Genomic DNA, 12,976 nt, shown 5'->3' with positions numbered 1-12,976 from the left:
AACAAATTGCAGTATGTCCAAAATCCATAAGCCAGAACCCTGACCAGGTCTAGTGCAAGTGATCACATTACTCCTACCCTGGAGTCCTTGCATTGGCTTCCTGTCAAATTCCGTGTGGACTTTAAAATCCTCATGCTCGTCTACTGTATAAGGCTCTGCATGGCTTGGCACCTCAGTACCTGTCTGAACTATTATCGCCCTACTCCTCACCTCGCAACCTTCGCTCTTCTAATTCTGGTCTCCTAACTGTCCCCCAAGCCCATCTACATTCGATGGGTGACAGGGCCTTCTCCTGTTATGCCCCCAAGCTCTGGAACTCTCTCCCCAAGGATATCAGAGACTCACCTTCTCTAAGCTCCTTCAAATCAGGACTCAAAACCTTCTTCTTTAGAAGCGTCTTTACTTAACTGGTTCCATTCTTTACCCCTCTGCTCCTACTATACTTAATACCACCATCCACGGTCTCCTCTGTGTATTGTAATTGTGTTTTATCTTTTTATTTATTGTTGTTGTCATTCTATAAAGCACTTTGAGAAGCCACCTTTAAAGGCGCCATTTAAAATAAAGTGTATTATTATTATTATTATTATTATTATTATTATTATTATTTATATTAAATAAAACTTAACCAGGAGGGGGAAAAGGCCGATAGTTACCCACTGAATGTTCCAGTTCTGACGGACAGGATATTATTGTATCACAACAGTAGTCACCCCAGATTTTTATGTACAAACTGGTTAGAAAAGCACCTCATTCAAAAGAAAATCTAATAAAATCAAAGAACTTAAATTGAATGGAAATCTACCTTTTTAAAAATAAGAAATCATCAATGCAGGTATTTTGTAAGCCGTTTACTGTAAATATAATTTTCTCAAATAGGAAAAAAAAATACCGTGTGAAACACTTCTTAACCTTTCAGCGATCTGGCATATCGCTGAGTTTAACTACAAGAATGAGGGTTATCTTTTTTTTTTTACTAGTTTGTATTACTGTATGTATCCCTACATGCAACAATTGCTGTTTGTGACCTAGACTGGTCGCCGTGTTGATCGTCTGCTATCAAAAGCTTGACCATTTAATAGTTTTTAATTTTTTTTTATTTTCGTGGAAATATGTTGGAGCAATTTTCAACTCAAGTCACGCACCGAGACTAGATACCAGCGCTATGGCTTTAACTATCTGTACCTAATAACCCCTTAGCACTGTTCAGAGACAGATGCTTTCCGGTTGAATGAAGGGGTTGATTGATTGTAGCAATAACACAAGAGGGACCAAGCGTTTTGAATGTTATCAATGGAAAACGTCATTATTAAAGTCTTATAAAGCTTAGCAGGAAAGTCGAATATATACTTTAAACAGCTTTGCCTGTCTGCATCGTTGTCGGGCTGTAGAATTTTGAGCTTTAAGAGTTTGCCTCACATGCGATCGAAATGTGTTTTGTCATAATGTCCTCAGGTAGGCTTGGCCGAATCCGCAAAATTAATGATTTCTCGGACTACGCTGTTAACGTGCAAAACTACAAGGTCCGTGATGCACCGTTCTGTGTGAAGACCGCAGTGAAGCGAGCGCCGAGGTGCAGGAGACGGGTGGTGTGCGCAGTGCTGGCGCCCCTGTGCGTGTCTGACGCTGTATGTGCCCGTGTTTAGCGGCAGCTCAAATAATGCTGTATTGGGAGGCAGGGCTTCTGTTGCAACGTATGCTGTGTGAGTGTGGTTAGAATGAAATAAAAAGTACTTGACTTGAGCCAGTGGGAACAGTGTAATGCATAGTATACGCTTCAAAGACTGTTAAACGCGGTAGATGTTTTAGGAGCACTGGCACATGAAGCGAACCAATAGATATACCACATTAATTACATAGGTCAGGGCAAAATCTAACGGTGATACATGCAATAAGAGGAAAAGGCAACCTGTAATTGAGAAGCAGTGATGATAGTATTCCTTCAGTGAAGAAAAACTGTTTTCTTTGCTGGATATAAAACGCATGTATGGGGATATGAGCAGTGCAGATCCAGCTTCTACCAAACTGCTGAGTTTCACCCAACGGTAAATTCATATTTCATTTTTTTTTTCTGCATTTAGAAAGATGAACTTGTTGTGTTTTAATATGCTGCTTTTAAATAAGCCGTGGCTGAATGGTTAAGTAGTGTACTTGTTTCTGGGGCACGGTATTCGAAGCTTGCAGCTAACAAATTGTACTCCCGTTTCCTGTCACTGAAAATTTGGCTCCAAGGAACAAATACAGGTACAGTTTGAGCGTTCTTTATGGTAACAGTTTTGGCTATGTACAATTTTGTTGCGAGTTTAATTTAGGAGACTGTATCATTTCAGCTTCTGATTGTTTTATACGTAACTACACCAGTACTACTGTAGCTTTCTCTCTTAATGATTATTTAAATATGTGCCGAATAATAACTACTGTATATTCATAAAACTCGTTTCTATTTTGCAGCTTACTCTTTTCTTAACATATTTAACATTCAACCAGTACGCAGCTGTGTGGCTATGTTCTTTTTGCAATTCAGAAGAGGAGATGCCTGCACAATGCAGTTGGTACAGTAGGTGACTAGAATGTTAAAGGCACAGGATAAATTATTTTCGCACCTGCTACAGTTTGAGGTAACTGTTACACTAAATTGCATTATTTAAAACCGACTGTATTCTGTTGTAACGTAATTCGGAGGAGGAACATGTGAATTCCTTGTCAGTATTTACAAATTCCTGCCGATGGTATGTAATGTGCTATTATTTTAGAGCATCTCATACAATCCACTTTGAAACAGGAAAAAGGAAAGGTGTGCTCATACAGTACATATCGCATATTTTTGTTTTATTAATTCTAAGATGAATGAAGCCGGGGATACCGGCGTTTTGTAAAACGTTTCTTGAAATCCCCGACTGCTCTGATATCCTATACCATAGGCAGTTCAAGACTTCATGTAGGCTTGCGGTTTTCATGGGGAATTACCAGTATTTGTATTACATATATGTCAATCGATAAACTTTCATAACGCTCCTAAACATGTAAACATTTACATTTATCGGCTACATTTTGTTATTTGTTTCACTACATTTAATATAAATAGCAAATGGAATGTAAAAACCTGATATTACCAAAGCATCGTGTTTACTGTATATAATTTTGATACTAGACACTTAACATCCTGCAGTGTTTTGAGTATTTAGTGGTTCGTTGGAATATATATTCTTAGAAATATCCGTAACAAGCAGAGTATGCCACAATATTTTTGTTTCTTCCATTCTGTTTGCTCCTGATTATACAAATTATGTTTGCAGGTTCAGCTATCTGACAAGTATGCTTTAAATAACTGTTTGCTTAAAACCATTATTGGTAAATGCCTTATACTAATACAATGACACATCTGTTACTTCAGTTTATAAATAAATAAGTGTCTTATAGCTAATCTGTTGAGTGCAGTAGATACAACACTGAAGAAATGCACCAGAACTGAACTGGTAGCACCATTGCATTAGTAATGCTCATTCAACAAAAGCCTTTTATGAGCACTAACTAGTATTCTGTAGTAAAATAATATGTAAATTAAGTCAGATGAATGAAACTGGTACAGATGGCCTACTTGTCAATACATGTCATTGTCCTATATTTAATATTAATTGTAATTGTCCTATAATACATCTGATTCATCATATTGAGGTTAAGGAGTAAACTTTTTTCTTATTTTTATTACCATTTTCTTTCTGTGTGTGACTGTTGTATAGGAATAAATCATGAGAACCCGTGATGGCCAAGTTATAAAACAATGCATGGATGAGACATATGAAACTGAAATAATTTCTCAAATTTCAATTGTGCACCAGTGGTATGATCAAGCTGTTATTGTAATATATTGCAAGATGCCCAGCTGTGGTATTTTTCTTTTCTTTGTAGTAATGAATGAGAAACAGCCATTTTTTAAATACTTGTTGAGGATGAACCAATAACTCAGGAATCTCAAGTGTATGTTGTGTATCCTCAAAGCTGGGGCACAGTTGGGAATCAGCAAGGTACTAACTATTGTGAAATCACATCGCTTGATTAATTTTGGGTCAGAATGTCCACTGTGTTCAGCTGCTGCACACTATTTTACCATGTTAATTCTCTAAATATAGTCAATTACATACAACAACAACATTATTATCTAGAACGTTCAAGTGGCAAGTGTGAGTCATTTGCTGACCACTGAACACCTGACTTCCCTACAATATGTACAGCATGGTGCTAATGGTCTTTCTGTAAATATGGCTGTTCCACTAAAACACTGCACAGCTATGGAGCAACAAGGAGTCACCCGTTTTTGCTTGGCAAAGATGTTAAACCAGATGGCATTCATAAGAGAATGTCTGCACAATATGGTACATGCTGCCTGTTGTGAATCAATGCAGAAAAAAGAAAAGTTCTGAAAAGGACAGAGAAGAGTGTGTGAGGAATTGTGTGAGTGTGTGAGACACTGGGTAACCATTGTCTGTTGCCATGCAGAATAATATGTCCAGGATAGGATTGGTTTGAATCAACTGACCACATACAGTATAGTACTATAGTAGACATTATAGATGTGTCTTGTGCTAGAGTATGAATCATTATCTAAGAAAGTCTGGATTTTGCCAGGTGTATGCCAAGTGATTTTTATAAATGATCAACTATGAGCATATACAGTACAAATTGGAGTGTGACTACGCAAGTCTTCTCCATTGATAGAAAGCAAAAAGATTTTTGTCACCACCACAAACAAACATGAAAGCTAATGTCTAAGCACCAGGAACACTGAAATAATATTATGGCACTAGAAGACTGTTCTTTGCACGCATTTCGATGTGAAACGTGGAATAGTTACAAGTGGAACATACTGTACTCCTCACTTCTGTGAATGTAATTGATGTCAGCAGTGTGCATAAATCAATATGGGACAGTCATGGTTTCTGCCATATGAAAATGCAAGCTCACTGACAGCATGGGCTACAGTACAGTGCATTCAGGAACTGTTGTCCCACCCACCTTATAGTCTTGACCTTGCTTTGCTGGCATTTAATCTGATTGTATCTTGTAGGCTAGAGCTCCAGTGATGTTGCTCAAGTCTAACTGGCAGTAAAGGGGTAGTTCAGCGACAGACGATTTTTATTCAAGGTTGCCCATAACCTCTTGGTTCACTGGCAGAGGTGTGTGGATATGCAATCACACTGTCTTGAAAAATAAAAGTCTTTTTGCCTCATGAAGCAAGGTCAACTGCCAATTCATTTTTTGACTTTGACTCACCCTTGTACCTAACAGTTTGGTTGCTAGATGCTAATTGACCCCAGAATCCCATTTCTTGAATGATCCCAGAGAGAGGTTTAAAAATCTGGTGGGGCAGTTTATTCCAGACTCCCACAAATTATTCTATTAGTGCCTAATTTTCAGGACAAACATGTCCTTATCCAGAAAGTAGAGTTTATTAGTAAAAAAATATCACTTAAGAAGACCACAATGAGTATTATACAGTATGTTGACATCTATACTTATTAACACCAACTCAGATACCCTTCAAAAGTAATGGGGTTGTACAGATTTTCAGGTTTATTCTTTTTAAACATGTTTTTGATTATCAATTTATCATTGCTTTCAACAAAATCTTCCTGTGAATTGGATCAATATTTGCCTCATGTATTACATTTTCTCATCATTAGCAAATGGTACACAGATATTGTATTGCTAACCAAATGTTGTCTCAGAAAAGTTCATTTAAAACATTCCACTGTCTTGTTTTTTTCTAGTATTGTTGTCACCTTTTAAGAATAGGGGTTACAGCCATTATTATATTAACTCCTGTCATTTGGATTTCCATATTCCATTTCTTAAACCTGCGTGATAATGGGGACAAAAATGTGCTCTTATATTGTCTTTGACTATAACCGGCCTGATCAGAGGATCTCGCTGAGAATTTCAACAAGGGTGAAATCTGCCGAGCTATGCTGGTGGCCTGCTCTATATGTAGTTGCTATGACATCCTAAGGAAAATCAACTCTATTCAATTACTCACTTTACAAAAGATAGAAGGATCCCTGTGGTAGAGTCTAGAAAAAGGCAATTTTGTGTGTCCGGATTTCCCTGAATACACTGCTAAGTTTGTACATTACAGAACATGCCAGTATTGGGCTACTGGGGACTCACATGTCTGCTTGTCTAATAAAAGAACACAGGAGACTGACAGTCATGTACTGTATACCATGAAAATAGTGTAATATTATTGTGCTTCTGTGCATTTGTATATTATTAAAAAAAACATGAAACCTTTTTGAAGCTTTCAATGCAATTCCAAGAAAATGTCACATTTTTCTATGGGTAATATGGAAAATGCTAACAATATTATTTTTGTCTTATTAAAAATACTTATTAAGCCAGAATAATAAGGTTTGTGGGATTGTTTCTTTTGTTCCATGTGATCTAAAGATTCTGTGCACCATACAATCAATGTTGATCTTTGCTCTTTAACAATTATGCAGCTGCACAAATTCTACAAAGTATAATAATTCTGTTTCAAACTGCATAGTAAGCTATGCTGTGATGTTCTTTTATTAAATACTTAGAATGGCGCTGGTAAACTACTTGTCATTGATCATTAGGGTCTAGAAACCAAAACCCAGTAGTTAGTGATTTTATTCACAGGACTTTGAGGGTACATAAGATGGTTGACTGAAAGAAAGAGAAAATTAAACTTGATTGACTGTAAGACGTTTGTGTTGTACATTCCTGTTATTAAATCATCAATTCGAAATGCAGTTAAGGTTGAATTGAGTAACATACTGAGGTGTAGTCTAGCTACTGTAAGACAAGCATTTACAAGATCACTGACACACTACAGTGAAAGAGTGGTATTTAAATTTAACATTATAGCTCCAAGCTAGATTTTGAACTGGCAAACCAGAACAGACTCTAGAGTATGCTGTTTTCCTGTATACAAGGGAGAGCATTCCAATACATATTAAAGCTACCTCTACATGCATTTTATAAGGTTTTTAGTGTTCATAAATAGAAATAAACATAAAGAAACATTAATCCTTCCTGCAGTCCTGTTATCTGTCAGGAAGAGGTTTAGTATCAGATATGTAGTGTTTCATTGAAATAATAGGCCATGCATGCAAATGACAATGCAGTTAAAATTTCATCAAATTTACTGAGGCACAGGCATCTTGTCAGGGGTAAGAAAAAAATCTCAGATTGAAAAGAAAAAACATGCCCTTTTGTTCACATCAGTTTGTTATTTGCTATTTGAAACGTTTTCTTCTTGATGAGCTGAGGATCAAACATTTTAGAAATGAATTAATTTAGATCATGTATCATAACTGCAGCTGAATAATATGTCAAAGATATTGTTTGTGCTCGCAAATATATAAAATAACCCTATACAAACTGAAAACTGTGGAATATGGAAGGAATCACCCCATGCTACAGTATGTTGATGAGAAAATGATTGTTTCCATTGATTACATTACTTCAAACATGCATGAAATACGTGTAGTAACATAAAAAGTACATATTTTGAATTGGTCTCATTCAGTGTCATGATGTCACTGTGTGATTGTAGATTCTGCTGCATGCATGCTGCATTGTACAGAGAAATATCAGCTTGCGTGCCTAATAGTTTAATGCAACTGAGCATTTCTCATAAAAGCTGGATAGACGTTGTGAAAGGGGATGTGCTTTAATAACATAATAATATATTGCTGAAAAAAGAAATATTTAAAGCTTTGATTTGGGGGTGGTGGTAGATTTTATTGTATCTGCAGGACAAGCTAGTGGCAGGGTCTGTCTCTCCCTGACTGCTTCAGAAGGACCTCAAATGCAATTACTAACCTGCTCTGGCCTGCAGACTGCCATCGATCACATAATGACTTAATATTTAATTTAATCATGGCCTCCCTTCCAAAAAGAGCCGGGGCATTTCAGCTGCAGCCCAGGGTGATTTGAATGCAGACTCATCCCAGCGGAGGATTCTGCCGGAGGATACGTGCCTGGGATGGTAGCACTCCGAAGATAGTCTCCTTGTTTTTGTTTTTTTTTTTTGGACTGCAATGAAAATGATTTGCTCTCATTAGGGTGAATGGTGACTGGTGGTTGATTCCCGAGCAATGCTCATTGCTGCTAGCTATGTACCGTACTGATGAAGCGTTTCTGTTGCAGCTCTGCCTCTGAAGATCTGGGCTGCAGGCGGGGGGAATTCAGCAGAAAACACTATGGGTCTGTGGAGCTGGTAAGCCCTTGTTTTCTCCATGTGGCTCTTATTGAAACGAGGAGGTGAAACAAAAAGGCTGGGTTTATTAGTAGTGGGGCTGGGTTAGGGGTTGTTCCTTATAATATGAACCTGTTTGCAAGTTACGTCATTGTATGCGGTTTGATTGAGTGCTCGATGTGATAAGGGGTTAAATGCGTAAAGAATAGAGAGATGTGGTATTCACCTGAATATAAAATCAAACGGTTGCTCTTCTGCACCTGAATTGCAGATACACAGACTTGTACAGTGAGAGCGGCTTTTATTTGCATTAACGGCAAACCTCTCAATGTGGAAGAAAGATAGATACCTGAAACAATGTGGAATTGTTGTTCATTTGGCTGATGCTTTTATCCTAATCAGCTTCCATTTGTACCCATTTACACAGATGGGTATTTCACTGGAGCAATCGGGATAAAGCACCTTGCTCAAGGGTATAACAGTAGCTCGTATCTAGGATCTGAACACACAGCCTTAGAGTTACGAGTCCAGAGCCCTAAGCATTACTTTACACTGCTGCTTCTACTGTCATATTAAAAAAGTGAGGATATTATATTTTAATTTGACTCATTATTGCATGTTGTGAGGAACAGAGCTTCTCATTTAAGTTCAGTTTTTGAAAAAAAAAACACATTTCAAATAATGTACAATAAAATACTTTACAAATACACATCCCAGACTTGTCTGATTATCCAGTTTGCACCCTTCTTCCTAGTATTGTGTTTGCTCAGATTTGCTTCTGGAAGTTTAGAACAAGAACATATCAATTTTGTAAGGAGACAATATACATTTGATATCATTAATTCAATTAATTGCTTATGAGAAAGACATGGGGTGGATTTTCAGCATGTTCATGTTTACGAGAGCAGAATGGTTTCGGTAAAAGCGCAAACAAAATCCTGTTAAGGATGTAAAGCCGATGCAAGAGATATTTCTTCACAGTACAGGGACGTAGACATTTTTGTACTTTACATTTTGGTTTTCATCATTATATTGTTGTTTATTGTTTCATTCTGTATACTGGGTGAATATTTCCTGTTTTTATTATTAGCCTTTTCTTCATGTTGCTATCTAATTTGAGGTTGCCCTTTTGGTGCACTGTGAAATGAGATAGAAGAAAAGAAAAGTAGTAAAGACTAGAAACCACACTTCAGTCAGGTTTCCGTTTTTGAACCAAGCATGGCTTTGGTGGTTTGTAGCGAACTATGGAACAAAATCCTCTAAAGTTGTGCCCTAAACCACACAGAAATTATCAGCAACAGAAGAAGGAAAGTACAGTGTATACTATGCTGATACCCAATTGGAGACAGCTATATTTAGATGCTATTAGCGTATTATGACTTTATTATTATATGTTTGCATCTGTAAAACAACTTTTTATTATGCGTGAATTGGTGTGGTTTACAAAATAAATAAAAAGCAATTACACATTGTTTCCCAGCATTTGAATATATTCCAAGACGCACCTTTGTGTAGACTCGCTGGGAAACAGTACCTTTTTTTTACAGTTTTACAGCTGTGAAAATAAAACATAGTAGATGCTGTCAAGACAGTGTGCCTGCAGAAATAGCGAGGTTGTGGCAAGTCGTTTTCTAACACAGCCCACTAAATGTGAAAGGTCAAGGGTTCATACATGAAGACTGATTCCTAGCTTCAGTTGTCTGGATTTCATAAAAGGAAGATTAATATGCTCATATGAAATGGAGATCTGGAAAAATAAAAGGCAGATTTTAAGAGCAAGATACTGTCCATTCATAAATTGTGTTGATCTAGTTTATGTATCATTTTTGTTTGGTATAGGCTATCCTTTTTAAACATCAAAATCAACAGTATAATATAAAAGACCATAATATAGAAGAACAAGAAATATTCCCTCCCCCTATTTGTGCATTATATTTTCAGTGGTACTCTATCGTTGTGAGTATTGTAAATCATGGACAATATCGTCAGGGAAGCGATATGATAAAGAAAAACTGGGGGGAATCCATTATGAAGCTGTAAGAAAACTGTAATTAATGCCAATTTATACTGTTAAACCTTCATACAATTTATTATGATAAAATATCATTCATGATATTTCATAACCAGGTCTGAACTCAGAGGGCTTGCAAGAGCTTGATTTTTTGTATTCATTATGCTGAATGTGAAACTAATGTATTAAATTTAGTCACTTTTATTGGAGACATGCTCCTTTGAGGTACAGTATCTGATTTGAGTCTTTATTACCTTGCTGTAAAATCCCAAAAACATTCTGCTTTGCAGGGCAAAAAAATAGTAGACTACAGAGGATTAGTAGATCATGGAGACAACATGCATGCTATTTTTATTCAGTCATTTTGAAAACTTGCCATTTATTATGATTAAGACTTTTTTTTTACTAATTTGTGTTTGCCAGACATACTGTATACAGATCATCCCACTGTGCTAAATCCATACAAAGCTGTTAAAGATAATTTAATGATTCTGATTCTAAAGTGTACTTGTCTATACAGTATATGTCATGAAATAACCATTTTAAAAATGCCTGTGCTGGACTACAACAACGTGGATGTGTTGGTGATACAGTATATTTACAGGCAATATTTATATTCAAAGCTAGCTGTAGTGAAGTAAACTTAATTTGTACTAGCAGTGCCACTTTCCAGACTGCTCTTCATAGTTTATACTCAGAGTTCTGGTCTTATCCAAGATCAACAGTACTCCATGGCCAGGAATTAGATTTACAAGCTTGTACTGTGAAATATACACAATGCAGTAAATGTATGAGCTGTTTTCCCTATTTTTCCTCACAGAGAAATCAAGACCAATAATCTCAGATCCAAGTCTTAGGCTCACACAAAAATATATACAGTATACTCAAGTGAGTATGAAAGAATCTGCAAAATCTACAGTATGTACATTATAGACTGAAAGATCTATATCATAGAAGGCACATCCTTCTAAATTTGGGTATGATTTATGTCTGTGAATATTAATTACAGAATTATCTACCAAATTCTCATTCTGCCCTTTTGCATGTAAAGTCAAACAAACTACATACAGCTGTTTCAGTCTGTAAATTAGCCATCTCTGAACAGTGACACAGATATCCAGGTTCTAGATATGTATATTTCAAGATGGTAGTCTTAAGGGACTAAACCTTTTTACTAATTTTCAGGCCCAGACTTCATGTACTGTGAACGTATGATTGGGAATTTAATGTAAAGTCAATAAATTTCATAGTAGATACTTTATTATTGCTTTAAAGCGTTGATTAATTTATTCATTAATTAGGGGCTTGCTTAATTAAAAGGGGCTTTCGAATTTTAATTAAAATCATTGCTATCTACAGTATATGAAAATTCTATACAGTGGCATTTCTGTGATAGAATTCCAATTACCTCACCTAGTTAGGCAGATAACTATGTGTATCCTAGATGGTTTTATAGTAAAATTGGGTAGCGGTATAATTGTTTTGCTTGACTCGTAATATTAGTGTAAGCTTTTTCAGTGTAAGCTGTCTTTATTTAGTTCTCCTGTGTTTACAGTAGGTGCACTGATAAAAGGTAAATACATGAATAAAACTGTGACAGAATGCCCAATAAGATTCTTCAGAATGGCATGTTATATGCACAAGACATGAGGAAGAGATGTCTGGGACCACTTTCTGTCACTTAGACCATCAACCAGGAAATCTCTGCTGCAGATCTCACCAGGAGGGAAATATTACTGCAAACAAATGGGAAGCCATACACTTGATGGTAGTTTTTTTACTAGAATAGATCATTACAGGGTTAGCTGATCTTTTTTCTTTTTAAAAATACCTTACTAACTATTGTTAACACAGATCTACTCGCTCAACAAGCCTATGGATAGCCTGGATGGTCATCAGCTGTTCAAATTAAATCCATCTCTTCTAGGGGAATCTTAATATGGGGCAATTCATGTGGCTACTGCAATTCACGCAGCAATTTTGTACAGTTGTAAATGTCTGCAGCACTTTGTCATATGTGAAACACATCATAAAAACATGTCACTGTCTCTGATGGTCAGTCTTCAGTGACAGTTCCACCTCCTGGATTATTCCATTATTTTTATCAATGAGCAGATTCAACCTGTGCATTGTGATGAGGATTTACGCAATATGAGAATTCAGGGTGGGAAAATATTATTTTTAAAAAATATGATCACACTATCCAATAAACCATGTACAGTGGATATCAAAAGTCAACACGCCCTTATTGAAATTTCAGTTGTGTTGATGTAAAGGCTGAAATCAAGACAAGTCATGTCAGACCTTTTTTTTCACCTTTGATAAGATCTTGTAACCAACAGTATTTAAGTGAAAAACAAATGGATCAGTTTTAGGAAAAATACTTATATAAAAAATATAAATCCACTGTATATAAAACACTTACATCAGTAGCTTTTTAGATTCATGTTGTTTACAAAATATGTTTTGAAAATATGTTCATCAAGCAATTCCAATGTTTTCAAAAGGTTTTGTTTCTTAATGTACATACAAATTGGCACATACTGTACAGCTGCTTCTCAAAGCAAAAGCAGAAAAGTCTTGTTTTACTTGGTCAAGAGCTAAAAAAATTACAGCAACAGTTTAAAAATGGCTGCCTTTCTTGCTTTTGCAGCATCTGAATTATCTAGTGATATTCCCTCGATTTCTGCAGAATATTAGCACTAGACACTGAAAGTTGACAAGAAATGTATTCCTCTTGC

General features: G+C 36.2%; 1 protein-coding gene and 1 long non-coding RNA gene across 4 annotated transcripts in view; one reads left to right on the top strand and one right to left on the bottom strand.

Moving 5' to 3' along the window:
* garnl3 (GTPase activating Rap/RanGAP domain like 3) overlaps nt 1-12,976 on the top strand; it is a 141,408-nt gene that overhangs the window by 25,335 nt on the left and 103,097 nt on the right. For 2 of the 3 annotated variants that reach the window (XM_006640646.3, XM_015366920.2), the window contains exon 2: nt 8,176-8,245. In XM_006640646.3, coding sequence (XP_006640709.3) covers nt 8,176-8,245 — 70 coding nt within the window. Of the gene's footprint in view, nt 1-1,613; nt 2,046-8,175; nt 8,246-12,976 lie in introns of those variants that run through there. The other variant, XM_015366922.2, reaches the window with a different exon arrangement.
* Nucleotides 1-12,976, bottom strand: part of LOC138224941 (uncharacterized) — a 212,181-nt gene that overhangs the window by 117,753 nt on the left and 81,452 nt on the right. The window lies entirely within an intron of this gene.

The sequence above is a fragment of the Lepisosteus oculatus genome, chromosome 24 (assembly GCF_040954835.1).
Source record: "Lepisosteus oculatus isolate fLepOcu1 chromosome 24, fLepOcu1.hap2, whole genome shotgun sequence".
Lineage (NCBI taxonomy): Eukaryota > Metazoa > Chordata > Actinopteri > Semionotiformes > Lepisosteidae > Lepisosteus > Lepisosteus oculatus.
Note: the sequence above shows the minus strand (reverse complement) of the source record. Positions and strands in the feature narration are given on the sequence as shown.